Consider the following 27367-nt stretch of genomic DNA (forward strand, 5'->3'; position numbering starts at 1 on the left):
GACCCATCCACCACCACTCTCTGGGTGCAGCCCTCCAGCCAGTTGGCGACCCAATTGACTGTGTGGGTGTCGACACCACAGTCCCCCAGCTTCTTAATGAGAACAGGGTGAGAGACAGTGTTGAAGGCCTTCCGAAAGTCCAGGAAGACTATGTCCACTGCCACCTCTGCATCTAATGATTTGGTTATCTGATCATAGAAGGCCACCAGGTTGGTTTGACAGGACCTGCCACTGATGACTTCATCAATATGTGCAAATCAAAATGGTGACAACACATTAAATACAGTGGTGCTCATCTTTCATCTAGCCCACGGGCCATGTGAGTGATATAGGGGGCTGGTCCCAGATGATGCAGGCAGGTTCAGTCTGCAGACCAGGCTGCATGGGGCTGGCACATGAGATCCAGCCAGGGCGTGACCCCATACGTGGCCCAGCCCCACACACCAGATCCAGCCACAGAGTAATTTTGCCCGCTGACTTGACACTGGACATTGGCACAATCTGGCATGTCTGGAAATTTGACAGTAAGGGAGTAGCATCAGTGCTAATTGTAGCATTAGTGCCATACTGCAAACAAATCTCCAGTTCACAAATTCTAAAAATGTACTTCTAATGCAGACCTGGCCTTAAAAAGAAAATTAGAAAAACAAAAACCTACACTTGCTTTCAAACATTACCAAAACTAGGACCTTGAGATTTGAGAATAAACTCACACAATTCTGGAATATACACGCGGCACCAAAACACCTTAACTTGGACTCTACAGGGACAGGGGGCTTGTAAAGAAACAAATGTAGCCATTTGAGACAACCTTACAGAAAATTTCACTCCAAATATTCAATTAAATTTACTTAAAAATTTTAAAAGCACTACATAAACTCTAAGTTTATACACTTGCATACCTATCAGGGAGTGTATCACGATTTCCTAAATTCCTAGACTACCCACACCAAAGGTTTACTCCACATTAACACTATGAACCACTAATTCTACCCAGTACAACACTTGCACTTGGAAGTTTCTTGTGTTTTTATAGCTCCTGTTCAATTTTACCCTCTTCTAAGCATAAGATTCTCTCCCAAAACAGTATAACATTTAAAAAGAAGAGGCTTTTAAAGTGTGGCTGCTGCATCAGTCAGAACCGATTTTGTCTAACTACATAAACCTTCAAACTGCTGCTCATGGTATGTGCATGAAAAGAGCAAAGGTTAGAGTGGTAACAAAACATGTACTTAGAAATGCCATCATGTGTACGAGTCAGTACTTGTACAGCTTCAGCCGTCCTCTGCTTCTGTGGAAAGCAGATTTTCTGAGCACTGATGATGAAAAATATACAGAAACAAAGACTGGAGAACAGCAACAGCATATGTGATCACTCTAGCAATACGAAAGCTTTTTCTTATTTGTGCTGATTTTATTTTCCTAAATTTCTGTGTAATTCTTAAATCTTTTAAGATAAAAGCCTATTCTTAAACCTTAAGATAAAAGCCTCAATCTAAAAATAATGCACTCTGCAAAGGGCCCAACCCCTGCCAATGTGCGTTTGCCAGAGTAAAAGGAACAAAGACAGGAAGACTGAAGGCTGGCATGACTCCATGGCAGGGTTCGAACTGTTTGCCTATTGCATTTGACATCAATGTGATATAAGTAAACAAAAGAAAAGTACATTGGGCAAGGGCACCCTTTGGCAGAGACCGAGACAGGGTGAAAGGGGAGGAGGAGTTTGTTCTCATCTTAGTATTTTATTCCTTTTCTGTCATTCATTTTCTCTTTTCTTGTAAGCTACCTAAGCCTTTTTGGGAAGGCTGACATATAAAGCTAATAAATAAATAAATGTTAGGGATTCCTAAAAGTTACGCGTTCCACACACACTTTTAATGCCTAAGTCTCTGGGTATCTGAACCACAGCTGATGTCCAGGACTTTTGCTGATTTTTCCCTATTATTACCAATATTCTTATTCTCAGTCTTCTATTCTGGACATACCTCTTCGAAGCTTAACAATTTACAAGAGACCTCTTCCTTTCTTTCATGGAATAAAAACTTACGTTGGAAACCGTATTATAGAGAAAAAAGGGATCTCAGACATCTGGACACTGCAGCAAACATCCCAGCAGCAAGCTGTTTCTCAATTTGTTACTCCAGCATTAATCCCAGAAGAAAGTTCAGAGTAGAGTATTCTGATCAAAGGAATCTGGTGCAGGTAAGCATAGAAAGATACAATATATGAAAAGCATATGAAAGGCAATACTTTATATTGAATATCACAAGAGGATACATTTTACATACTCTTAAGATTCTTATAGCATTTTTTTTCAGGGAAACTCAGTTAAATTTGGATTCACATTTCTACCTTGAAGAATTTTGTGGTTTGATGATGAATAAAAATATAAATTATGTCATGGTCATAAGAATCACTGGCTACAACTGTTACCAACAGATTTAGCCTTGTTTCATCAACCAGCACAGGCAGTTATTTTTGTTATTATCTGTATTACTGCAATACCTAAGAAGCCCAACTATTGACAGAGATCTCATTGTGCTAAGTGCTTACAAATGCAGAACAAAATGACAGTCCCTGTCCCAAGGAGCTTATGATCCAAGTGTAAAACAAGCTACCACAGCATAGATAGCTAGAAACAGACAGGAAAGAACAGAACATGCAAGGATCCTGGTTTTTCTGTTTAAAAATGGCAAATTCTCTGATTTTAAAAAATCCAAAATCCACAATTAAAATGAAACACCACTATAACACTCTCTCTCTCTCAAAGCTCTGTTATCCGGCATCCCCGGGGAACAGGGGATGCCAGATAACAAAATACGCCTGTTAACGGAGTGGGCCTGGCCGCCACTTCTCACACCGCATCTGGGGCGTCCCTATGTCCCTCGTGCAGCATCACTGCTGCTCCCACGGGGCCCACAGGGCCCCACAGTACAGGGAGGCAGGTCCCGCACAGCCTGTTGTGCCCCCAGGCAGTGGGGGCTCAGCAGCGCAGGCTGCTTTGCTCCAAGCCATGGGGGCTCAGAGAAACCGGAAGTGCCACGGTGGGCACTTCCACTTTCACTTTATCTTACAAGCCGGTTAGTGGAGCATGCCGGCTTGTAAGATGCTGGATAACGGAACTTTTACTGTGTGTATATATAGGTATCAACTGAACACAATGTTTTATTGATATATTTATAATCTTTAAGCAACTTTGTTGCCTACCACTACCTCAATCACTATAATAAAACAAATTCTAAGTACCTATAAATTTTGGTATTTGATTTTGGGTTTTTTATCATGGAAAAATCAGAGCTTCCCCTGCCCCCTTCGCTAACCAGGACGCAGGTCCAGGCCCCTCACTTTCAAGCCACAGCCCCCCAGTCCTGCTGGTGGCCCTTGCGCCTCACCCACAGACCCCCAGCCCTCAGGACTACGAGCTCAGGCTGTCTAGCGGCCAGGTATCTGTGTACGTGCACACATGCACTTGGTGCCCCAGCCTAACCACCCTCTGGGTCCACTCCCCCCAGCCCTCTGCAGGCTGAAACTCTGCCAGTCTGCCAAGAGCTTTTTGCAAAAGTGGAAAAATCAGTGTTTCTCTTTTAAAATGAAAAATCCATGTTTTTTCTTGGCCAAAAGGGAAAATCTGTGGGGGTTTTTTCCTGTTTTTCCATGAGAAACTGAAAACCCAGCTCCCTGATGAGGAGACAACATCAGTCAGCATGACAGGCGGTGGGATCAACAGATCACCACTCTACCTGCTGTTGAGCAAAGAAAAGTAATACAGAAGTAAAGAGAAAAATGAAGTTGCTTTGTGAGTATTTTTGAGGAGCTCCTTAGTGTGAGGGGTAGCATGGCAGAAATGTGCATTTGAAAATTTAACAAGTCACCATTAGAGGCTGAAATCTGAAGTATTTAGTAATTTTGCCATGCTGTATGAGAAGCAACAGGAAGGGAAGAGAGAGAGGCCACAAAGGGCCTCAGAAGTGTATATAGCTTATGATTGTTGAGACAGAGAAGGTAAACTTGGTGGAGAGATATAAACATAACAGGCTAGGAAAATGAGATTTGAAGCAACACTCAGTAATTATGAGCAGGGCAAAATAGTATGGGTCATGGCTAAGGAGAAAAAAAAATGTTGTAGTACTTGAGATGTGAGGTAACAGACTGTGTCTGAGAACCAGGAAATACACTGCCCAGGAAGGAAAACAGTAGCATTTTTAAGTCCACAGCTCCAAACACAGTTCTCAGTAAAACAAAAGCCAAAACCCCACAACTATATCTATCCTGGGATGAAAAGCCCTGCTATCAATTTGATATTAGTTTACAACTGTAGTTATTTCAGTTTTAGAGTAAACAAGGAATAAAGTATAAGTTCTCAATTGAACATGCTAAAACGTGCAAGGGCTGCTTAACAAAAATGAATAAAAAGAATCTTACATAGAAAACACTAATCTTCATTAACTGGCAATACTACGATTTTTATTTTCTTAACAACCCTGTTTTAATCCATAGAGCCTATATTATTTAAATGAAGATGGATTGTGTTAGCCATAGTACAACATATCACTAGAGCACAATGGAGAAAACTGATTGGGCCTTTAGTAGTAATGCTTTCACAACCATTAAAAATGGCATCTGTTGTAACAAAGGGCAAAAAACTTTCAGTACCATTTTATCTTGGATTTGACTTACATACTCTAATGATATTTAAAATGTCATTGTACTAAGAGCACATATGCATTAAAAAGGTAACTATCTGACTCAAATTTTATTAACATGAATAATTGTGTTTGTCTGTATGCGTATGAGTATGTTGAGAGCTTGAGAGGGTAAGAAGGCATGCAAAAATCTGACTCCCAAAATTCTTAGTTTCCAAAAGTATTGCTAAAGAAAAAGTCTGAAAACCTAAAGCAGCTTGTTATATCATAATATGCTATGGTAAACTTAAATTAAGTAGGTTTTCTATGCTGCAGCTGTAATATTTTTAGAAAGGAATAAATTTCAAAAGACAATGATACTCATTTCCTGCTTTTTCCAACCTTTGCTGCATGTTTTAATGGGTCAACAACATGAACATTGAAGTATGTCAGTCATAATTAATGCCAAAGCATGTCATAAACTTCAGTTGTGTAGGTGTAGCAATATTACCTCTACAACAACCAACTTGAAAATACAAACTACTACTTCTAATAGCTGAAATGCTATTAAGATTCATAGCAAAATACTTCAAACCAAGTTTAATGTTGTTCTACTTAAGCTTCCACTTAAATGAAATTGCACCTACAAAGAAGCAGAGATTTTGGACCTAGCTTCATAACTTGCACAAAATGAATAGTTTTCCAGCTACTGGTCTTATTAATTTCTCCATTAAACAAATCCATTGTGTTGTGCTGCTATTGTCATCAGCCTACATTTAAATTCTGAAAATAAATTAACAGCCCCCACAAAGCTGTGCTTATCTATGAATTCATAAATAATAGAACCATAGAAAATTAGGGCTGGAAGGGACATCAGGAGGTCACATCTAGTGCAACCCCCTGCTCAAAGCAGGACCATCCTCAACTAGATCATTGCAGTCTGCACTTTGTTTAGCCAGGTCTTGAAAACCTCTAAGGATGGAGCTTCCACCACATCTCTGGGCAACCTGTTCCAATGCTTTACTACCCTCCTAGTATCTAACCTAAACTTCCCTTGTTGCAACTTGAGACTGTTGCTCCTTGTTCTTTCATCTGCCACCACTGAGGACAGTCTCACTCCTCTTTTGCAGATTAAATAAACCCAGTTCCCTCAGCCTCTCCTCAGAAGTCATGTGCCCCAGCCCCCAAACCATTTTCACTGCCCTCCGCTGGACTCTCTCCAACTTGTCCACATCCTTTCTATAGTACTCCAGATGTGGCCTCACCAGTGCTGAATAGAGTGGAATAATCACTTCCCTCAATCTGCCTGCAACGCTCCTTCCAATACAGCCCAGTATGCCGTTAGTCTTCTTGGCAACAAGGGCACACTGCTGACTCATATCCATCTTATTGTCCTCAGTAACCCCCAGGTCCTTTTCTGCAGAGCTTATGCTTAGCCAGTCAGCCCCAAGCCTTTACTGGTGCACTGGATTGCTCTGTCCTGCATGCAGGACCTTGCACTTGTCCTTGTTAAACCTCATAAGATTCCTTTTGGCCCAATCTTCCAATTTGTCTAGGTCATGCTGAATCCTAGCCCTACCCTCCAGCACATCTACTACTCCCCCCAGCTTGGTGTCATCCACAGACTTGCTGAGGGTGCACTCTATGCCATCTTCCAGGTCGTTAATGAAGACACTGACCAAAACTGTGCCCAGGACTGACCCCTGGGGCACTCCACTTGATACCAGCTGCCAACTAGACATGGAGGCATTAATTACTACCTGTTGAGCCTGACAATCCAGCCAGCTTTCTATACCCTTATACTCCTCCTAAGTTGTTTGTCCAAGTTTCCACTTCTTGTAAGCTTCCTTTGTGTGTTTAAGCTTACTGAAGAGTTCTCTGCTAAGTCAAACTGATGTTCTTCCATACTTGCTAGTCTTTTTGCACATCAGGATGGTCTATTCCTGCAACTCAGTACGGTCCTGGGTTCCTCTCCCCCTCAGACTGGCTTCCCAGAGGATCCTGCCCATCAGTTCCCTGAATGAGTCAAAGTCTACTTTTCAGAAGTCCAGGGTCCTTACTCTGCCGCTCTCCATCCTTCCTTTCCTCATGATCCTGAACTCACCGGCTCTGTACCTGGCAGCACAGTTTGGAGAGGAGGTGAGCAGCCAACAGTGGTGAAAGAACAGGTTAGGGACTATTTAGAAAAGCTGGACATGTACAACTTCATGGGGCCAGATGTGATGCACCTGTGGGCACTGGCAATGGGACTGCACAACTGCTAGTCGTTATCTTTGAAACCTCATGCTGAGTGGGAGAGGTTGTGGATGATTGGAAAAGGGAAGATATAGTGCCCAGAAGGTTCCAGTCAGCCTCACCTCAGTCCCTGCAAAAAATCATGAAGGTCCTCAAGGAATCCACTTCTAAGCACCTGGAGGAGAAGAAAGTGATTAGGAACAGTCAGCATGGATTCACCAGGGGCAAATCATACCTGACCAACCTGACTGCCTTCCAGGATGAGATGACTGGCTCTGTGAATACAGGAAGAGCAGTGGACTTGATACACCCTGACTTTAGCGAGACTTTTGATACCATCTCTCACAATATTCTCGCAAGCAAGCTGAGGAAGAATGAATTGGATGAATGAACTGTAGGGTGTATAGAAAACTGCTGGATTGTCAGGCTCAGAGGGTAATGGTCAATACCTCGATGTCTATTTGGCAGCTGGTATCAAGTCAAGTGCCTGAGGAATCAATCTTGAGGCCAGTTTTGTTCAATATCTTCACCAGTGATATGGAAGATGGGTGGAGTGCACCTTCAGCAAGTTTGCTGACCACGTCAAGCTGGGGAGTAGTAGATACACTGGAGGGTAGGGCTAGGATTCCGAAAGACCTCAACAAGTTGGAGGACTGGACTAAAAAAATCTCATGAAGTTCAATAAGGACAAGTGCAAAATCCTGCACTTAGGACAGATCAATTCTATGCACTGGGACAGGCTGGGTACTAGCCTGTCCACTATAAAGTGGACAATAAGCTGAATATGAGCCAACGGTGTGCCCTTGTTGCAAAGACTGCTAATGGCTTTGCATTCACAGGAGTGTTGCCAGCAGATCAGGAGAAGTAAATCTCCTCCTCTACTCGGCACTGGTGAGGCCACACCTTGAGTACTGTGCTCATTTTTGGGCCCCCAGATACAGAAAATGTGAACACATTGGAGATAGTCTTGTGGAGAGCAATGAAAATAGTTAGGGGGTTGGGGCACATGACTTCTGCAGAGAGGATGAAGGAACTGGCCTTATTGGCTGCTTGCACACGTGTAAAACACAAAACAAAACATAAAACAGGCGTTACCAGAAGTAGCAGTGTGTTATTTCAACCTGGCTCTGCAGCATCTGTATAGATTGTATAGATTGGGTGCTTTTTGGCACTTTTAACTAAAGCTGATTCAATCAGCTATTAGATAAAAGTGCCAAAAAAGGTCCACTAAAGCTCCTGATCTATACAGATGCTGCAGAGCTGGATCAAACTAATGCATTGCCTGTTCTGGGCATGCACTTGGCTTGGCGCAGGACTGCACAGAGTTTAATATAAAGTGTGGGTTTTTTTGGTGGGTTTTTTTTTTCAGTTTTGCAAGCAGCCATTTAGTCTGGAGAAGAGAAGACTTAAGGGAAAACTAACAGTAGCCTTCAACTACCTGAAGGGGGCTTCCAAGAAAAGCAGAGCAAGACTGTTTTCAGTGGTGGCAGATGACAGAACAAGGAGCAATTGGCTCAAGTTGCAGCACGGGAAATTTAGGTTGGATATTAGGAAAAACCTCTCTCACTAGGATGATAGTGAAGAACAGGACCAGGTTACCTAGAGAGGTTGTGGAATCTCCATCTTTGAAGGTTTTTAAGACCCAGCTAGAGAAAGCCTTGACTGAAATGATACAGGTGGGGATAGTCCTACTTTGAGCAGGGGGTTTGGACTAGATGACCTCCTGAGGTCCCTTCCAACCCTAATTTTTTTAATAATTCTATGTGTTTTTGTAGAAGGAAACAAAGATCAATAATAAAATAAAATCAGCAATTATGTTTGTTTTTTCTATCCAGATATTATCCAGAAGTAAAGTTGCATAACAAAGGACATGGCATAAAGATTTAACTTTTAACCCTAAAATCTGTATCATTAATAAAGCATTTTAACAAAAACTGACTAGCTATTCCCTACAATTTTTCACTATGAAACACACAAAAATTATCCCAATTATTCAGATGATGATACTGAAGGTAACATGCTTAGTATGTCAGAACTTAGTAATTTCCAGGCTCTTAAGCTAGTGCCTACACAACATTTCTAAACCTTTAGAGAAAAATCCTCCAGTGGATTTTATTTTATTTATTGAAAACATTTTAATTCACTTTCTAGTAATGTGCTTCTTTAATGTTTTGGGGGCAAACATATGTTATCAAAAATAGGCTCAGCCCTCTTGAGAGGGATACTTGATGCAATAAGCATTAAGAGCCATTTCCACTGACTTCAATGAGAAGCAGATTCAGTCCCGTATCTTTGTGACTTTGTTTTTACCTTTTAACAGCCTACATCTGGAAAAAGAATAGCTACAGAAGAACAACAGCAGAAAACAAGTTTGCAAATGGAAAGCAGATGAATGAATCAAAAAGAGAAAATAGTATGCCAGTACTTAACATAAAGAACATTTTTTTAAAGTTAGTTTTCACTAGCTTCTTATTCAAGCAATACCAATTAGTCCTGCAGTTCCATGCTGATGGGGACTTAAGGCTAGATTTTCAGTTACTTAATATGCAGCTAGGTGACTAATGAGATTTTCAAAAGCACCTGAAGCAGGTTGTGTCTAAATTACACTGATTTACCAGCTGGAGTTAGGCACTTTTGCAAAACCCCTGCATTTTTGTGATGTAACACCTTTAAAAATATACATCAGGCTTTTAGAGAACAGCAGAAGCTGCATGCTCAGCCAAGCTAGAATAATCTGTTGCATCATCTGTCACAAGCCCCAGGCATGGGGAAACCTGATCTTACTAGGCTGATGTTGAATAAGATTAATATTGAGGTTCACATGAGAAGGTTTTTAGTATTCAAAGATATAGCTAACTACTTCATTTTATAGCTAGAAGTCACCTTTGCAACATATAATCAGAACAACCCTACTTTTCTGACAAGTGCTCCTACAACTTGAAAGCATCTCTACATACAAAAGGAAAAGATAGCTAAAATTAGTCATCTTATTAGTGAGATGCAGAGAGGACAGCAGATCACTTTGCACTGTCCAGCCACCTGAAGCAGGAGTTTCAGGGTCAAGGAATAAAAGGTAGAAACAGGTCTTCATGCACACAGCAGCACAAACACTCAATTTTTTTTTTAAAGCACCGTACTTATCCTTGCTATCACTGATGTGGAGAAATGCCAGGAAATATTATCTAGGGGACCAGATGAAAGGAAAGATGTTACAGTGCAGATAAAAGCTGGTTTGCAAGAGTGAAAACAAATTATTTGAAAACACCATAGGATCAAAAAAAGAAAACACAGGAGTTAAACTTACACAGTATGATAAGCAAGGTTAAAACACAAGTTTTAGATGACAAAACAAATAAGTTAAGAAAAACTAGTTTTAAGTACTGAAAAGGAAGGGGTTGAATGTTATGAAAGGGAAAATAAATCAGACATGAAAATACAAAGTCAAGATGGTAGCGTCTGAGGATCCAACAGAATTAAGAGAAGAAGAGCTAGTCAGGAGTCCAGTTTGTTTTTAAACAACTGAATACTGCCTCCTTCCTCTTTTTACAAGCTTTGCAAAGGGACTGAACAGACATATTACTAGGCAATGTCAGCACCCCTGTCTCTAAAGCAGCGATTCTCTATCAGGGGGCCACAGCACAGTTTGTCTCACAGTATTAGCACAGTTAGGTGTGCAAATACCTATGTGATTCACAAGATAAACCCAGAGATTTCACATAGGAGTCCACAGTGCTAAAACCTTCTGACCTGTTATGGTCTTTCTGAGGTTTTGCAACAGAAAAATTGCTGTATTATTTTTTTCCGTAGTCAAAGTGAAAACTAAGAGCTGCATTTTCTGAAGGGTGCCTTGAGTTTAAAAAGGTTGGGACCACTGCTCTAAAGTGTCAGTTACTGTGCAACTTAGCCAGGGGAAAAAACCAGGTCCACAGTCTGTAACAGTGATTTCTGATTACGAGTACCTCAGCTTTGGGGTCCTCAACTTCTGGCCCCTCACAGGTGCCAGATTTTAGAAGGGATGGTGCTCATTTAAGATGTCTCAGGTCATTAAGAACTTTAAAATCTCTGACACAAATTGTTCTCATCTGCCTGAATGTCACCAAGTGCACTCTGGAGGCAAAGCAAGCAAACACTGCTTCTCCGGATCACGGGAGTATATGGAAGAGGTCTAGTCACTGTGGAAGAATCACTGACTAAACAAGAACACAAAGCAAACAGCTGAGTGAAAAGTGTTAAAGCAAACAATATTCAATACTTCATATTCTGAAGTAAACTTTATTCACTTACTGTTAATAGTATGGCAACATAAATATTTGTAAACTAAACTACTTTACACCATGAGTGTTTCTCTGAAGCTCACAAATAGCTGTCTTACCAGCAGTGCTGAAAATCACTAACAGCTCACTTCTACTGTAATCTATTTGACTTTGTCCATGCCAAGGACAGGGATAAAAAATACACCATAATTCACTATTAGCACAAACTTCAGGAGATTATAATTTGTGATAGTAAACATGGCGTGAGGAGTAGCACAACTTCCACTATCACTGGAGGAACCCTTGATTTATTTATACTACTGAAGCACCTAGAGATCGTAATAGGGCATCAGGCCCCTTGTCCTAGATGCTGTATACTACAGACTGATAAGAAAAGTAGATCCCACCTCAAAGAGATTGGAGCCTAGGTGTCAGTAAGGACATAACGGGAAGATTAAACAATACATGGTGGAAAGTGGGAGAATGGGAAACAAAATGTTTGATAAAAAATGAAAAGCCTCAGCTGACCACTTGTTTGATCAATACGAGTTATGCAAGCATCCTGGCTGAGAATGAAAGGACCACGTAGGACATGTGTAAACACGACCTTGGGAGTCTGAACAACACGTCAACTCAGCAGTGACTCAAAAGACCCTAGAAACAAACATGATCTCGTGTTAGGATGACAAGAGCCAAAATACCCCAATCTGTAATCCCACCTTTATCAGTCTTCCTCGCAGCCAGAATCAAGCTATTTTAACCCCCCCTGTTTCTTCCTCTATGAAAAAGGACTGATAACACAGACAAGAGAAGAGCTTTATGAGGACAGATTAGTTATGGTAGTATTTGTAAAAAAAAAAAAAAGTTTTACATGCATGAAAACTAGTTAAATGCTTATAAGAATTAGTAAAAGTAAAATCAGCCTTTACATTTTTGTAAAGTAAGAGTGATGTAGCTGTGATGGTTCAGAAATTCTGCGAGGCAAGGATTTCTTAGGGCAATCTCTCCATTTGTAGGGTGGTGCATCTTACTCAAAACTAAGCTGATCTATCCAGGTGACAGTTGGTCCTATAAAAGATATCACCCTAAGAAAGCCTTGCCTCTTGCCTCAGTGTTAATGTGGTGTCCCACTGTCTTGGAGAAACAGATTCCTTTAAAAGCATTGTTATTCATTATTCAGACTGCTTTCAGACCTAAGGAGCTTAATGAAGCACTCTAGCCAGATGGTGACCACACTTTATTTTCTTTACAATGACAAAAGAAAAAAAAAGACTGAGAAAATGTGACAAATCCATGTTTAACAACATACATCTTCAACCGTTGTTAAGTTTCTTCAAACTACTGGTTGGACAAGTATTAGACAAGAAGCAAATCAGCATGGCAATGATCTATTTAGCTGTATCTTTCCCTGGCCTCCTGCAGCCCTCAGCCCCTGCCACATGTCACCTGTATTATGAAATTCACTAGTGAATCACACAATAAATTCAGACCAGCTACACGTGCAATGCAATCATCACACCGTAAACCCCAAATTGTGCAATAAATGCAGGCTGGCCACACAGACAAAGGAACCATCCTGCCATAAAATGACAAATCACGTAATAAATGCAGACAGGCCACATGGGCAAAAGAATTATCATGCCATGAACCGCGAATCATGCGATAAATGGGCCACAAAGGCAAAGGAACAACATCATGAAATGGTGAATCGTGCAATAAACATAGCGCAGCCACACTGGCAAAGGAATATCATGATATAATGAATAGTCCATAAGTGTAGCCCAGTTACACGGGCCAAGGAACCACATCATGAAATGGCATATTGCGCAATAAATGCAGCCCGGCTACATGGGCAAAGGATCTATCATGCCCAAAACTGCAACTTGCTCGATAAACACAGACCGGCCACACAGGCGAAGGAACCGTCACCTCACGCAACGGCAAATCACGCAATAAACGTCCCGGGCCCAAGGGCAAAGGCACTGCGGTGCCACGACCCCCGACTGGTGCGAGGCCACACTGGCAGCGAAGGAAGCGTCACCTCACGAGCGGGAGAGCGGTGCCATAAGGGCGGCAGAGTCGCACTCGCACCTCCGGAGCCATCGCGGCCCGGACGCGGAGGGCCACGACCCGCACCATCGCGCTACGAAGGCCACGGAGCCACACGTGCCCCGCGCCCGCCACAGGTGCCAGCGGGCTCCGACCCAACTCCAACCGCGGCCCCCCCCGAAGAGACGTTCAGGCCGGGCCGGGCCGCAGCGACCCCCGCCCCTCAGGCTCCCCCGCCGGCACCGCCGCCTCGCCCGCTACCTGTTGCGCCGAGCAGCTCCTCCGCCTCCCGCTGCTGCGGCCGCAGCTTCAGCCCCACAACATGGCGGCGGCGGCGCGGGCGGAGCCGGCCCACAGCGCTACCCGCCGCGGGGCCGGGCCCGCAGCCCCTCTCCTTTGCCCGGCCCGGCCTCCACGCTTGACCCGTGTGCAGGATTGGCCTCACAAATCCAAAAATGTGGCCGCCCAGCCGCCTCCCCGGACCTGCGAGGCAAAACCAGCCCACGGGTGGGGCGAGTCTGACCCCAGCAGCCCGGGAGGGGCGCGGGTGAGAAGCCCCCACGCGCCTCTGTGGAGAAAGGGCTCCGAGTTGAAAGGCTGCAGGTCTTTCAACCTGCCCCCCGCCTTAAAGAAGCCAGGCCCCCCCTCGGTCCTGGTCCTAAAAGCCGGTTGTCAAAGCCGCTTGGCAACTTGTTTTTTTTGCAGAGTATTTGACTGAAAAATTAAACCAAAGAAGTCGCTCAGAGCCTGGCAAACCCTGCAGTGAAAATCCAAGTTGTGAAATCCTAAACGTTTGCAGGCAAATTGCGTCGGGACGTGTGGGATGCTCCTGTGCTGTCTAGGCCCAGCTCCGTGGCCGGCCTCAAGCAGGGTGGTATCGTGGGAGAACTGGGACACCAGGCAGCAGAACCGCAACTCGCAAGGCGCGCACCGAACGCCTTTGGTCGTCCGGTTTTGTTCCAGCACTAACAAAACATTTAACATTTTTAAATGTTCCCCTTAAAATTTTCCCTGGATTTTTTCCAGAGAGGGCAGGCAATGACTTTTCCACAGGTTCTGTGCCTCAGACTGAAGCCTTTCCTTTTGGATGCACAAGCAGTCCTCGACTTACAACGTTTTGCACTTAGGTTTATAAACTGACACTGTTTCAACTTTCTGACCTCAGTTTCGACTTTACAACACTTGATCCGACGCCACGCCACGTCAGCAAATAAGTTCGCTGCGTCGCCCATCTCTTGTCTGTCCAAACTTCCTTAGAGAGTTTTAAGAAAGTGTCCAAGACTCCAGAAAAACCTGCAGCCAGGAGCCCTTCAAGAAGTCCAGCCAAGTCACCTCAAAGAAGTCCTTCCAAATCAATATGATTGCTATTTACAATATAAATACATTAATGTAGCTATATTACTCATCTATAGTTGATTGAGTACAAAATTCTGGGGTATTTTTGGTGAAAACAGGGTATCGGGCCTTGGCTCAGGAACCAATCCCCCATTTATAACATTGTTTCCTAGGGGAAAAATCAGTTCTGAGTTGCAAGGCTTCAACTTAAAATGCGGTCTCAGGAATCAATTGTGTCATAAGTCTGAGAACTGCCTGTATTTGATGATCTATGTCCTCATCCTTCAAGGCAGTGACTGGCACCCTGGGTCGCTGCAAGATTCTCCCACAGGGGCCAGGTGCTGCAGGACCCTCAAAGGGAAGTAAGTCCTTGCTCCTCCTGCTGTTGGACACCCTACACACACCCCAGTGTCCTGCAGGCAAACAGCACCCCTGGAGGCTCCTAGTCCTGCCCCCACCCTACTCCAGTCCCAGTGCCAGCTTCCCCCATGCGAAAGGATGAATACTTGGCTATAGAGCTCTCCTTTTCAGATCAGCTCATTCCCTTCTTCTTCCCAGGCTCCTGGACATTGTGGGAGGGCCTGCAAGGAAAGGTGGCTCTAGTCACTGGTATGCAAGTCCAAGAAGGAGTGGCTTCAGCACTGGGGGCTGTGATCTCCCCCTGATGATGATGAAATGAGTGTCACCATGCTCATATGTGGGAAACATGAGGGCCAGAAAGCCAGCAACAAGTAGAGAAGGTGGATCTGCATGCTGTCTCACCCTCCCCAGCTCTCAGAATCCACACTCTTGCAACTGTGCATGCCCCCCCAGGGTTTGCCCCAGACCTGTACACCACTACCCTGCACTTAAAAAAAATCTAAACTGTTTCTATCCCGGCCTAACACACAAGTGAGAGTGACATTTATTATAAGTTGTGGTATGTATACTTACAATGCAATTTTACAAACCAGTCAAGTAATAGTACCTATCCCACAGAGTTTATAATCACAGAAAGAAAATACAATAAGGATTCTAGACTGCATTTCAAGGCAAAGAGATGAGTAATGAACAGGTAGGAAGGCCGATGGGAAGGGGAAGAGACCAGCTGAATAACAAGGAGATTGTTCCAGACATAGATACAGGATGACTGCAGCTACAGAAACAATGATTGAGAAGAGACTAATTAAGATGAAAGACTTGGGGAGAGTGGAGGGAGCAGGAAGGGAGGGAGTATGAAATACTGTTTACAGTGACCACAGATTCTTTTTCTATTCTTACTTAATTCTCTCCAGCTGAGAGAGAACAACAAAATATGCCAAGATATGAAAATAAAGGCTCTAGAAATACTTAAAACAACCAGATCTTTCATATTTTTCAAGTCTTCAGTGCCTTCCCTTTGAAATTTAGTTGGCTCCCTGCCTACAGTCAGTCAGCAAGTTCCAGTTATAGGCAGCACAATGTCCTGAAAGGTGATAGGTGTAAATCCCTACTGTCAGCTGAACAGATCATAGATAAAATTGTCCATTCTTTGAACGGAAGCAGAAGGAACAAAATTATCTTATGCCTCTAGCATACTTCATAGTTTGGCTCACTTACTCTGCAGTATTGGTGCTTGTCCAGACATGCTAGAAACCATCAGTGATTTGCATTTCAGGTCCAAAACCCATACCTTTTCTGTGACCAGATAGTGTATTGGATTAATGATAGCCAGATCCCTTCAATCACGTTCTTAAACCAGGGGCCCCAACCTTATAGCAGGCTGGATGTGTGGCACAGGGTCAGCATGCTGGCCAGGTCCCATGCAGGGTTGGCATGCGGGGTCCAGCACACCAGCCTGACCCCCACATGCCTGGATCCAATTGCGCACTGGTGTGATCTAGCATGATCTGGTACACAGGGCCATGTTATCTGGCACAGGGAGTGCCACATGGGTCTGAAAATTTAGCAGCAGGGGGTGAGCAATTAATGATACCACCACTTCCCCACTTAGGGAGCCCTTCTGGCTGAATTACATAGATCTGTGGGCTGGATCTGGCTCACAGGCCAGGAGTTGAGCACCCCTGGTTTAAACTATTTAATAGTGAGGAATAAACAAAGATATTGATAAGCAGAAATTGATTCCAGCTGTATGGAAAGATTTCCTCACCATGACCCACAGCTTGTATGTAGGTCATAAACTGCTGTCTAGTGGATAAGAGAGGTTGCCTTACTACTGAATTTTTAAGTAGCCAGAAAGAAACAACTGCAGTAATGTTTGCCTGGTATCTCCTGAGCTCATACTGACAAGAAAAGAAGCAGGACACTGTCTGCTGTGATTCCCCTGTGTTACCTGTGGCAGGTTAGGGTGTTAGGTCTATGCTGTGTCAGGGTTGATAGTAGTCTTACGTAGAGTTTAGCTAGTGAATTGTATAGCATGGCTCGAATAGGGATCATCCTGCCTCAGCCCTAGTTTTCTATGACTCTACGGAGACTTAATTACCCAATTACCTGTGGGTACCCACTTCTCACAAGACAACCACTCTCTCTCCCATCTCCCAATTCTAATCCTTAAAGGCAAGTCTACAAACTTCACTTCATCAATCTACTGGATACAAAAAAAAAAAAAATCATGCAGTAAATGCAGACATTGGATTTATGGCACATTATAACTCGTTTGCCATCCGATAACCCCAGGTAACCTGTCTGCATTTTACCAGCTCGATTCTATCACCAGGTCAACATCCTCCTTCCCCACAACTTACCAGTCTCACATCTGTTGTCTCCCATTCCCTCTGATCCTCACTGCCAGGCATTTGCATTTTCACAACCCTAATTTTGCAAATTGGCTTCTATCCTACCCAGGAGAGCACACATCACACCAGCAGGCTCCCTAGGCCCTAGGAAGGGTGTTTGTGCCCAAAAGCTTGCAAAAAATAATTTTCCCAACTATTTAGTTGGTTTCGTAAAAGGTATCACACATCTACCCAAAGAACCTTGCCTGCCTATGAAGACTTGAATTTTAGCTGATTTTGGATTTTAAACTTCATTTAACAACAAGAAAGATTTCTAAGCTCCCCGCTTGCCATCTGACACCTCCAGGGAAGGAGGCGTACCTGATTTACACAACCAAGAGCAACCCAGAACAACTCACAACCACACACTCATAGATCCAGAGGGACAGATTTCCATCTTCAGCTCCCTGTCTGTGCAAAAGTGAAATTTATTTCCTACTTATGGGGAATTTTCACTATCTTTAGTTTTCCCAGAGGCTGACAAAGGGCGTTTGACGTTTATTTTTGGGGCTGTCCTTGCTCGCAGAAAAAGATTAATTTTACCCTGCCGAAAAGCTCACAGCAAAAAAAAAAAATAATTGCGTCTGTGATTTCCTCGTTGGTCTAATAAAAGGTCTTATCTCTGAATCAAGAGCTCTAGATTTTTGCATTTCTTTGCATCTCAGGCTACCAAATGCATCCTATGAAGATCTGAAGCGCATACAAGTGCCAGCGTCCCAGCAAAGAGGAAGGGCGCAGACACCTCCCACCACTGCTGTGGTGCAACTAACCCCAGGTTTTACTCCGCAGCAAATCATCTGAAGCCAGGGGCGGGGGAGCGGGCAGGCGGCTCTCCCCGGGGCTCCAGCCCCCCAGCGCTAAGTCAGAGACAACAACGTTGGGGAGAAGACACGTGCTGCCGTACTTAGTTTGCACGGGTCCCACTTGCTTTACCGGAGAAGGCCGCGACCCGCACCTGCTCCCCCGTGGTCCTGCAGGAAAGACTGCCCGCGCTGAGCGGCCTCCTCTGCCGGCACCGCCCCCGCCGCTACAGCACTGAAGACTCCCCCACTCTGCACCCGGCTTTGTCCCAGCCAGGGGAGGGTTAAAGACACTTCATCCTCATTGGCCAGCAGCCTCTTCTGCCCCTCCCATTTCCCTTGTGACAACCACGGGGCGGGGCCAGCACCAGGTGATTGGTCAGCCCTGCTTCCTTATCCAGCCGGGCTGCGGCGCGCATGCGCATTGGGCGGCGGGTTTTACCGGGGCCTGCGTGACCGGTACGGGACAGAATGTTCCGCCGGCGTCCGCGTCACTTCCGGGGCCGCCGCAGGGCGCAGTCCGCTAGTAGCGAGGAGGAGCCGGGCCCCGGCGTCGAGGGGGGGGAGGAGGAGGAGGGGCGGCGGCAGGGCCCTGCCAGCCCCGACCACTATCCCCCGCGGCTCCCGGAAGCGCCGACGGTGAGCGTGAGGGGCCAAGAGGCGGCGGAGAATGGAGGCGAAGGCGGGGCCCGGCAGGCACGGGGGTGCAGGGACCTGCTCAGCTTCGGCAGCGACGAGGAGCGAGAAGGTAGAGCTCCTCCCCCTCCCCGCAGGCGTCCGGGCTTGGCCCCTTTGCACCTTACCCGCATGGCGCAAGTCACTGGTGGAGCACGCAATAATCGTGGACTGGCCCCATGGGCCAAGTCGGGTGATAACCACGTTTTTCCTGCTGCCCTGAGGGCCGGGCAGCAACAGAATTAGTGCTTGGAAACATGTAGTGGCTCTGGAAGAGGTTTCCAGCTAGCTTTCGTTTGAATGTGTGTCTCGACCCCTGGGGCTGGGCAGAGGGAGCGGGCAAGGAGGCCTGTGGGTCTGGCACAAGGGTTGGCCTCACATTTGCTCGTCCCATGCCAAGTGTCTGGTGTGTAGCAATGACTGCCTGACTCCACGCAGCAGAAAGTATCGTGATGCCCCTTAGACATCCGTGGTGCATCCGCACCTTGAATAATGTGCCCCGGTCTGGTCCTCACACCTCACAAAGGGTATAGGCAGCTAGAGCCAGCACAGAGAAGGGTGACGAGGATGATCGGTGGTGGGGAGGGCTTGTGTGAGGGGGCGGGGGAAGAGGCCAGGCTTGGCTGAGTTTAGAAAAGAGGGGTCTGAAGGGCAACATTAAGAGTTTACAAAATGCGAAATGGTGTATAGAAAGTCACTAGGGTTTTGTTATTGACTGTCTCACAATACAGAAGTAAGGGTCACAGAATGACACTAGGTGGTGAGATTAAAACTAACAAAAGGTAGTTCTTTCTCTCTCAGCCTGTAACTTCAGGGTGGAACTCATGGATGTCTACTCACTTTTGAGCTGTCCTGGCTGCCGATGGCATTTCTTCATGGCTTTGTTATTCACAAAATCGTGAAACAGTTCCTCAGCACGGTTTCAGAAAGCTTCCTTTAAGTCCTCTCCATCTGTAAGCACTCGCCCTTCTGAGCTATAGCTACAGCTGCAATGTAACTTGCCTGTGTGGAAAGAACACATTTAGTTACAAACTTAGAAAAGCCAGGGGTCTGTTTTTCAAGTGAATCAACAGCTTTTCTGGTGCACTCAAGTTTGAAATGGCACTGGATGCTGAAAGTACAAGATACCACTCTTTTACTGCACAGGCCACAAACAACATGATCCCCTTTCTGCACAAAACCATACAATTCTCTCCATGCTGCCTGAAACGTTCAGGTATCCAGCTTGGGTTTTTTACTATCCATGACTAAGTACGTATAGGCCTTTTAACCAGTTTAAGTAGTGCAGGGGTTCTCAAACTTTCTTTTGCTGGACCTCATTTGAAAATATTTTAGGCTGTGGCAAATAGGGATGTGAACACTTAACCATTCACGTATTGATAACTGGTAATGCCCTACCAGTTATATTTTAGCTTGGGGTGAGGAGCAGTCTGGTGAGGGAATGGGAGAAAGAGAAGTGGCATCATGCCTCGGAAGGTGGCAGGACAGGTAGAAGGGAGGGGGGACTTAGTACGGCAGGGAAGCTATGCAGCTGTTGGCAGCCTGCCTGCCGCCTGTGCTGCCCCAGGCTGCTTCCCTACCATGTGTTCTGAGGCATGTGTGCAGCTGCCACCACTGCCACAGAGCCAGTGCTGGGACTGTGGAGCTTGGTGCAGTTGTTTGCAGCCTCCTAGCTGCCTGCTGCAGCTACCTAGAGCCCGGGTCACCTGTGGCTGGCAGCTGGGAGGCTGCAAACAAGTTGTACTGGTCTTTAGTATGGCTGGGCTCTGTGGCAGTGGCAGCTGTGCCTCAGCAACTCCAGCCCTTCCCCATCCATGCATTCTGCAGCCCCTTTCTGGCCCTGCACCCAGAGGCATATGTGCATCTGTGGTCACTAAGGAGTCCGGTGCAGCTGTTTGCAGCTTCCTGGCTACCTGCCACAGCCAACCTGGGCTCTAGGCAACTGCTGCCTGCCATGGAGCCTGGGCTGCATGCAGCACAGCTTGCAGCCTCTCAGCCACCTGCTGTGAACATCCCAGGCTCCATGGCCAGCAACATGTGCCCAGAGCCCAGGCCCTCTGTGGTATGCTGAGCAAGATGGCCTTGCATGCCATGCTCTGGCACGTGTGCTGGAGGCTGCTGATCCCTGTGTTAGTCTACGATTAATCTTAACTGTGATATAATTTGTTTTCTATATGTTTTCCTCCCTCTTCCTTATTATGGTTAAGTCCAGACATATTCTGTCTGTGTTAGTACATAATGTTGCATATAGTTAACCATTAGTCTTGTTTCACATCCTAAAAGGGTTATTTGAAGATTACTGCGTTTGTAGAGGCAGCAGCAAAAAGCAGGTTTTTTTCCAAAAGAATTTAGGCCTTGACATAGCTTTTAAAAGCCTGGAGTTACTTACCAAATGAGGGGCATAGGCTACACCACATTGCCTGACTACTGGCACTGTATGGGAACCTCTGCAAGGCCTAAAGGTAGGTGTGGGCCTGGATGCAGAGGCTCACCAGGCCCTGTCTGCTCTCCCTCAAGGGGAGGCTCAGGACACTTGCAGAGACCCAGTGCTGTTCCAGCCAGAAGAATCCCAGTGCCCATCTCTGGAGACTGGCCTGGTGGGGCAGGCGTTTCCCCCTCCTCTGCCCCTATGGGGGCAAAGGTCCAGCAGAGCACTGCCTGAACCACCCAGTTCACTACATCCCCCAACACCAGGAGAGGGAGAGATACAGCCCCTTGTGGTGGGGGAGAGGGTAGCACAAGGAATAGCAGGACAACCGGCAGTGGGTCTGTGCAGCATCTCCCTCAGGGTTAGAATGGTTTTTGGTGAGGGACCCTGCTTCTCCCCTGTCTGTACTGGGTCGTAGGATGTGCTGGAGTCTGTGGCAAGGGTGGCTTTGATCAGGGCTGGGGGAGATGGTTCAGGCACCTGGGTGGTGATGGTGGGCTGTAGGTCCAGGCACAGTGGTGGTAAGGGTAGCAGGAGCCTACAGCAGCTCAGCAGGGCTCCTTCCGATTCCTGGCCCAGCAGCTCCAGCAGCAGCCAGGGGAAGTGGTGGCACCCCTCTGTGGACACGGGGCACTGGGCAAGACTGTCCCATTCTCTGACTCAGTAAATGGCAGTTCTTATATTCTATGTTCTTTCATCTGCTGTGCTTGTGACTTAGGATGTGGTTTGGAATTGCAGCATTCACAAATGTGACAGGGGGCAAGGCCAGCCTCATAGTTGGCCCACCCACCTGACTCCTACCACACCTTTGGAACTGAATAGTTGTTTCTAGGCAGGAGGCTGCCCCTTCAGTGTCCTGATGCCAAGGGTGTAATACACAGCTCTGAACCTTTCCTACACCATATCCCATGCCTCACAGATGACATCTAAAATGACTTCCAGCTCCCCTGGCCCCTTTGCTGGGCTGCACTTGGCCTCCAGCCCACAATTGGCCTCAGGTGTCCTCAGATGTACCTTGGCCTTTTCTGCCCCCCTTACTGGGGCCACTACTCTGGCTGACCTATGCGCAGTCCTTCAGGCTCCCATGGGCCCTATTCCACATGGCCCCCAGCTTTCACTCTGCCCCCTCACTGGGGCCACTACTCTGCCCTGTCACTGTAGCTTCTGGGCTTTACACCTGTTAGGCCTCAGGTGTCTGTCGACATGCCTGGACACCTAATCTGTTCCCTGTGTGGGGTTACCCATCAGGTGGTGGGGGCTGAGGCTATATGGCGCTCCATCCTTGCCTTTCACTGGGGAGGCACAGGTGTGGCATTTCCTGGCGACCACAGATGGCCCCACCACACCATCTAAACCCCGCAGGTTGTAGTTTCAAGTCTTATCCAGGGCCAGGGACCTCTTCCATCCCTACAGTTCCTAACCTGATTTCCAGATGTCCTGGGAGCAGCAGTATTCAGGTCAGGTGATGTTCATTCTTGCAAGTGGCCAGCTGTGGTCTCGGGGCCTGGTCTTATACCCAGGCTGCCCAGCACTCCACCAATCGGGCAGTCTCCTGGGTGCCATGTGACCACCCAATTGGGTCTGCTCCCACCTGCCGGCTGGTCTGCAGCCTGCTTGCTTCAGCCCTTAAAATGGCAAACACCCAAAGGTGCATTGCCACAAAAAGTAAACAACGTGTTGCTTGGGAAGTCTGTTCATGGTTTGTTTTATTCTCCCCACTAGGGAGTGAAGAGCACTTCCAAGTAAAGAAACCGTCACTCAATGCCATCAAATTTAACATTCCGAAGAAGGGAAGTGTGGCTTCTGCAGAGCAAACTGAAAGCGGAAAAGGTAGATGTTTACCAAGAATGCTTTGTAGATTTAATTGAAAGCCTTTAGTGATCCCAGATTAAACATGTTATCCAATATGTTTCTTCTTATAAACCCTGATACTTTTATATTTGAATAGCAGTAAGCTTAAATATATGCAGGTTTCCCTCGCTTTATGTGGGTTCTGTGTGCGCAAATTTGGTCTTATGTGATAAACATTTTTATACCAAAAATTTGTTATATGAGAGGTAAATTCACTCTTATGCGATTGATGTGGTGGAAACTGGCAGTCAGCTGCTTTGTGCAGTGCATCGTGGGAGTGATGCACACCAAAATACAGTCTCCTGCGTGGATCTGTGCTCCTTGGTCATTGTCTGCTACACGTTTCTGTAGTTGCCGTCCCCATTATGGTACCATTCACCACTACCCTGTGCTTGTGTGTACTGTCTGTTGTTGGTGAGTACCAAAATTGTCTTGTAAAAGTGGTAGAAATGGCTCAGTACAGTTGTGGTCTTGGAACATATCTCTATTTGTTACATTGTAAAGTGGGTTCCCTTTATATGAATTGGAGTTGTGCACCATTTTCCAGGAACACATGTACAGCATAAAGCGAGGGAAACCCATATTCCCAAATGCAAAACTGGCTTAAATTTGACCTTGAACCTCTTGACGTTATCTTTTAAACTCCCATTGACTTTGGTAGCAGCAGGAGCATTTATGAGCTAATCTTTGAGTATCCAGAGCTCCCACAGTAAGTGGACATTAAAAAACTTTGTGATGTCTTAGTATCACAAGCAGCAGCTCCTTTAAACTCTGTGGTATTTACATCTTGCCCCATCAATCTGAAATTGAAGTTTGATAAGGATACTTGGGTTAACACAAAATACATTTTGATTTTTACCTGAAAAAGCCAGAGAGGGTTTTCTGATAGAGTTTAATGTGGCTTCTAAAACCAAAAATGATTATTTTCAGGGTATTATGGATGTATTTAAGTTTTTACTTAAACATCAGCTTTTTAAAGTTGTATGTTATTCCAAGCAGTGATAATTCATTATTTGCCCTTGTACTAAGTATTGGTCAGTTGAACGTTTTATTAACTTTTTGAAAAACATAATTTTCCTCCTTCTTTATTCCTTTTTTTTTTTTTTATAGGTAGGCAGTTGTCCCCTTCCTCTTTTTCTCCCCCTGCAATCTGTTTAATTTACTATCATCTGGCATTGGGATCTAAGGAATAGTTATGGATTGTTGATTGCTCATCTGGCGGCTCCCACCACTGCTCCTGCCACTCGTCTGGGGGGGTGGTTTGCCCCCAGATCTGCACGGGCTGGGCCAGGCGGGCTGCAGCTGTGGGTTGGGGCTGGGGACTGTGCTCCCAGTGCCACCGGCGCCCGTTCCGAGCACAGCACGATGCATCCCGTGGCCCCAGCCTGCAGCTGCAGCCTGCCCAGTCTAGCCCAGCCTGCCCTGTGCAGATCTGGAGGCACATGCCCTCCCAGACAAGCGGCGGGAGCTGCTGGACGAGCTGATGAGCAACTGGACAAGCTGCTTCTGGACCAGCGACATGCAGCGGCAGGAGCCGCCAGCGCCCTGCACTCCTGGATGAGTCGCAGCTCCATTCTGTGCCTGCCCTGCCCCAACTGGGCAGCATCTACCCCATCCCCACTCTTCCCTCACCGTGGGGGGCATTGATCTGCATCCCCCACGCCCCTTCCCTCCCCTTTCACCACAACAGACTTACCAGCTGCACGCAGCTGTATTGGAAATTGGATCAGTATTGGCAGATATGCCTCCTTAAAAATCGGCTCCCCAAATCTCTATTGGTGCACCTCTACATACTATTTATACTGTGCTGTATCAGCATTTTTTTAAATGAATGTTGGCAATAAAAGGTCTAAACTGTGTTAAGAATTTCTTAAAATCTACTCTTAATTCTAAATTCAGGAGAAGTGAAAAGGAGGTGAATTTGTATAGATTCACAGCATACATGGTCTTACAGTGTCTTACAAATCTGCTTTTGTTAAAATTTATTACTACTAAAAATATTTTTATAAAATCCTTGAAGTCAGTCAGACACCCTACCATATATAAGTGAAGCAAGTGTGTAAATCTTTGCTGGGTTGAGTATTATCGATTAACCATTCAAAACCATATGAAATCAGAAAGCCCTTCCAAGAGGTCGGGCTGCAGTTGTGGGCTTTGTTTTTTCCCTTGATTTACAGAAATCTTTCAATCAGAATCTAGAGCCACTGAAATCAAAGATGCATTTGAGTCAGATGAGGAGGACGAGCAGTGTTCTTCAGCAAATGAAGATGACTGCAATTCATCCACGGCATCTGAACCTCTACCCAGCTCCCCGCAGAAAAGGGAGGATTTACCACCAGGTTTGTAAAGAATTTTTTGTAAAAAAAAAAAAGAAATGCCTCCTTAAAGTGATAAATGGTGTTTCATGGAGAGAGTGTAGTTAGATAATCTTACATATTGCAGGTTTTCCAAATGCCTCTTACTGTCTAAACTTCAGTCTGTTCTCTCTATTGCCAAATCTGCAGTAGCTGCACTGGAGTCACTAAGCATTAAGGAAATAGTCTAGAGTTACACTAGTGTAACTGTGGTTGCTTGCAGACATTTAAAAAAAAAAAAAAAAAAAAAGATGGCACTTTAAACTTGGCACGTTTCCATGCTGAGGAGGCAGCATGTTAGTTGGACATGGCTCACCCCACGTCTGTATAGATTGGGTGCTTTAGTAAGGCTTTTTGACAATTTTATCTAATAGCTGATTGACTGACTCAGCTTTAGAAAAAAGCACCAAAAAGCCCCACTGGAGCACCCGTTGTATACAGACGCTGCGGAGCCAGGTCACAGTAATGTGCTGCTCCTCCTGGCAAAGCACAGTTTTTGTTTTTGTTTTGTTTTGTTAATGTCTGCAAGCAGCCTGAGAGCAGTCTGGCTCTTGCACAAATCATCAAAGTATACTTTAAAAAGGCACTAACAGAATATATAATATCTCACAAAATTTTTATTGGCAAGCAAGGCTCTTGAAATTTAGGATAAACCTCCAGAATGATATTATGTTAAAGACAAAAAAAATAATATTTGTAGTAATCAAAATAAAAAAAATTGAAAGTAAGCATCATGGTATAAAGTATGATGGTATAATCTTAAATTCTATTTAAAACAATGGTGTTAGATGCACTGAAATGTTCTTTCTGAAATAGGAAGGTTACATATTTCAAACAACAATGAAAAATGTAAAGTACATAGAATTTTTTACATTGCATGCATGATACAGGAATATTTTCCATTTTCTTATTTTCCCTAAGTTTTCAAATTTAAAACTCATTAATGTCTTTGTGCTTGTAATTTTTGGGACTTGGAAGTTGTAAGCTGGCATTTCTCTCTTGCCTGCTCCATCAGCATTTATGTCATAAGTACTGGACGCTTTAGGCAGTTTTACCTACTAAGACTGCTTTTGGTCTTGTTCAAGGGCTTGAAGACTGTTGGGAGCACTCTGAAAAATTAATAATTGGGGGTATCGATGTGGCCCTAAATATTTGTAGATTTCAAATTGTGCCCTTTTGTATAATTGAAATAGTGTTTAGTTATATCAGTGTGTTGTTTTGTCTAAAATATACTAGGTTAACAATCTACAATCTATCAATTATTTGTAGAAAAAGCACTGTATAATACAATATTATTCCTCATGGCAAAAAATGTAATTTTGGTTCCTATCTTAATTTTATTCTGTTCAATGTAGGTACTTTCCCTAGTGCAGCTTACATTCAGGCTGCCCGAAGAAAACGTCAGCTGGCCAGGACTCAAGGAGACTATATTTCACTGGATACTTCAGATTGTCATCAGGTTTCTCGGAGAAAGGAAAGCAGTGATCTTGAGAGTGAAGAAGAATCTGATCATGAAAGGAAACTCAGCTTTGCTCCCAAAACAAAGTCTCTTAGGCAGAGGATGGCTGAGCATATAGGTAAGGGTTTTTTTATGCCTGTTTTCTAAGATGTAAAGATAACAAGACCTTACTTGTTTAAAAAATATCAAATGTACCAGAAAAGTTCAATTCTAAGCCTTGTTCTCCTAAACCTTACATATGCAGAATGTGAAATTGGTTTTAATTCTCCACGTAGTATCCCACATAAAATAGCTTTGCACCTGGATCAGTATGCCTTCGCACATGTGTACCTTGCAGTGAGCTGAAGTGGTCTTGAACAGATGTTGTCTCCGTGAGCCGTTCTAAGTATTTTTTTTAATGCAAGGTAACTAGGGATTTACCTAAATTGCAGGGACACTTACTAGTTTTCTTGGGTTGATTGTGGCATAAAGGTCTAATTCCATGGTTATGTCACAGTATCTCTGCCTATCGCCACTGATGGGTGGAGAGGCTTGGGGGCGGGTGGGTGGGAGA

At 45.0% G+C, this 27367-nt stretch overlaps 2 protein-coding genes across 7 annotated transcripts in view; one reads left to right on the forward strand and one right to left on the reverse strand.

Annotated features, from left to right (window-relative positions):
- Positions 1-18250, reverse strand: part of ITSN2 (intersectin 2) — a 138320-nt gene extending 120070 nt beyond the window's left edge. Inside the window, exon 1 of one of the 4 annotated variants that reach the window (XM_019520827.1) lies at positions 18203-18250. The gene's annotated coding sequence lies outside the window, so the exon portion shown is untranslated. Of the gene's footprint in view, positions 1-13420; positions 13496-18180 lie in introns of those variants that run through there. The other 3 variants (XM_019520825.1, XM_019520829.1, XM_019520826.1) reach the window with 3 other exon arrangements.
- Positions 18251-18440: 190 nt separating this feature from the next.
- The window catches only part of GCFC2 (GC-rich sequence DNA-binding factor 2), a 53444-nt gene continuing 44517 nt past the window's right edge, over positions 18441-27367 (forward strand). Inside the window, exons 1-4 of one of the 3 annotated variants that reach the window (XM_019520832.1) lie at positions 18441-18795; positions 22873-22980; positions 25179-25340; positions 26711-26932. In XM_019520832.1, the coding sequence (XP_019376377.1) occupies positions 18519-18795; positions 22873-22980; positions 25179-25340; positions 26711-26932 (769 nt within the window). In that variant the 5' untranslated portion in view covers positions 18441-18518. The remainder of the gene's footprint in view (positions 18796-22872; positions 22981-25178; positions 25341-26710; positions 26933-27367) is intronic. The other 2 variants (XM_019520830.1, XM_019520831.1) reach the window with 2 other exon arrangements.

This window comes from Gavialis gangeticus, unplaced genomic scaffold, assembly GCF_001723915.1.
Source record: "Gavialis gangeticus isolate Ggan-Ray unplaced genomic scaffold, GavGan_comp1, whole genome shotgun sequence".
NCBI lineage: Eukaryota > Metazoa > Chordata > Crocodylia > Gavialidae > Gavialis > Gavialis gangeticus.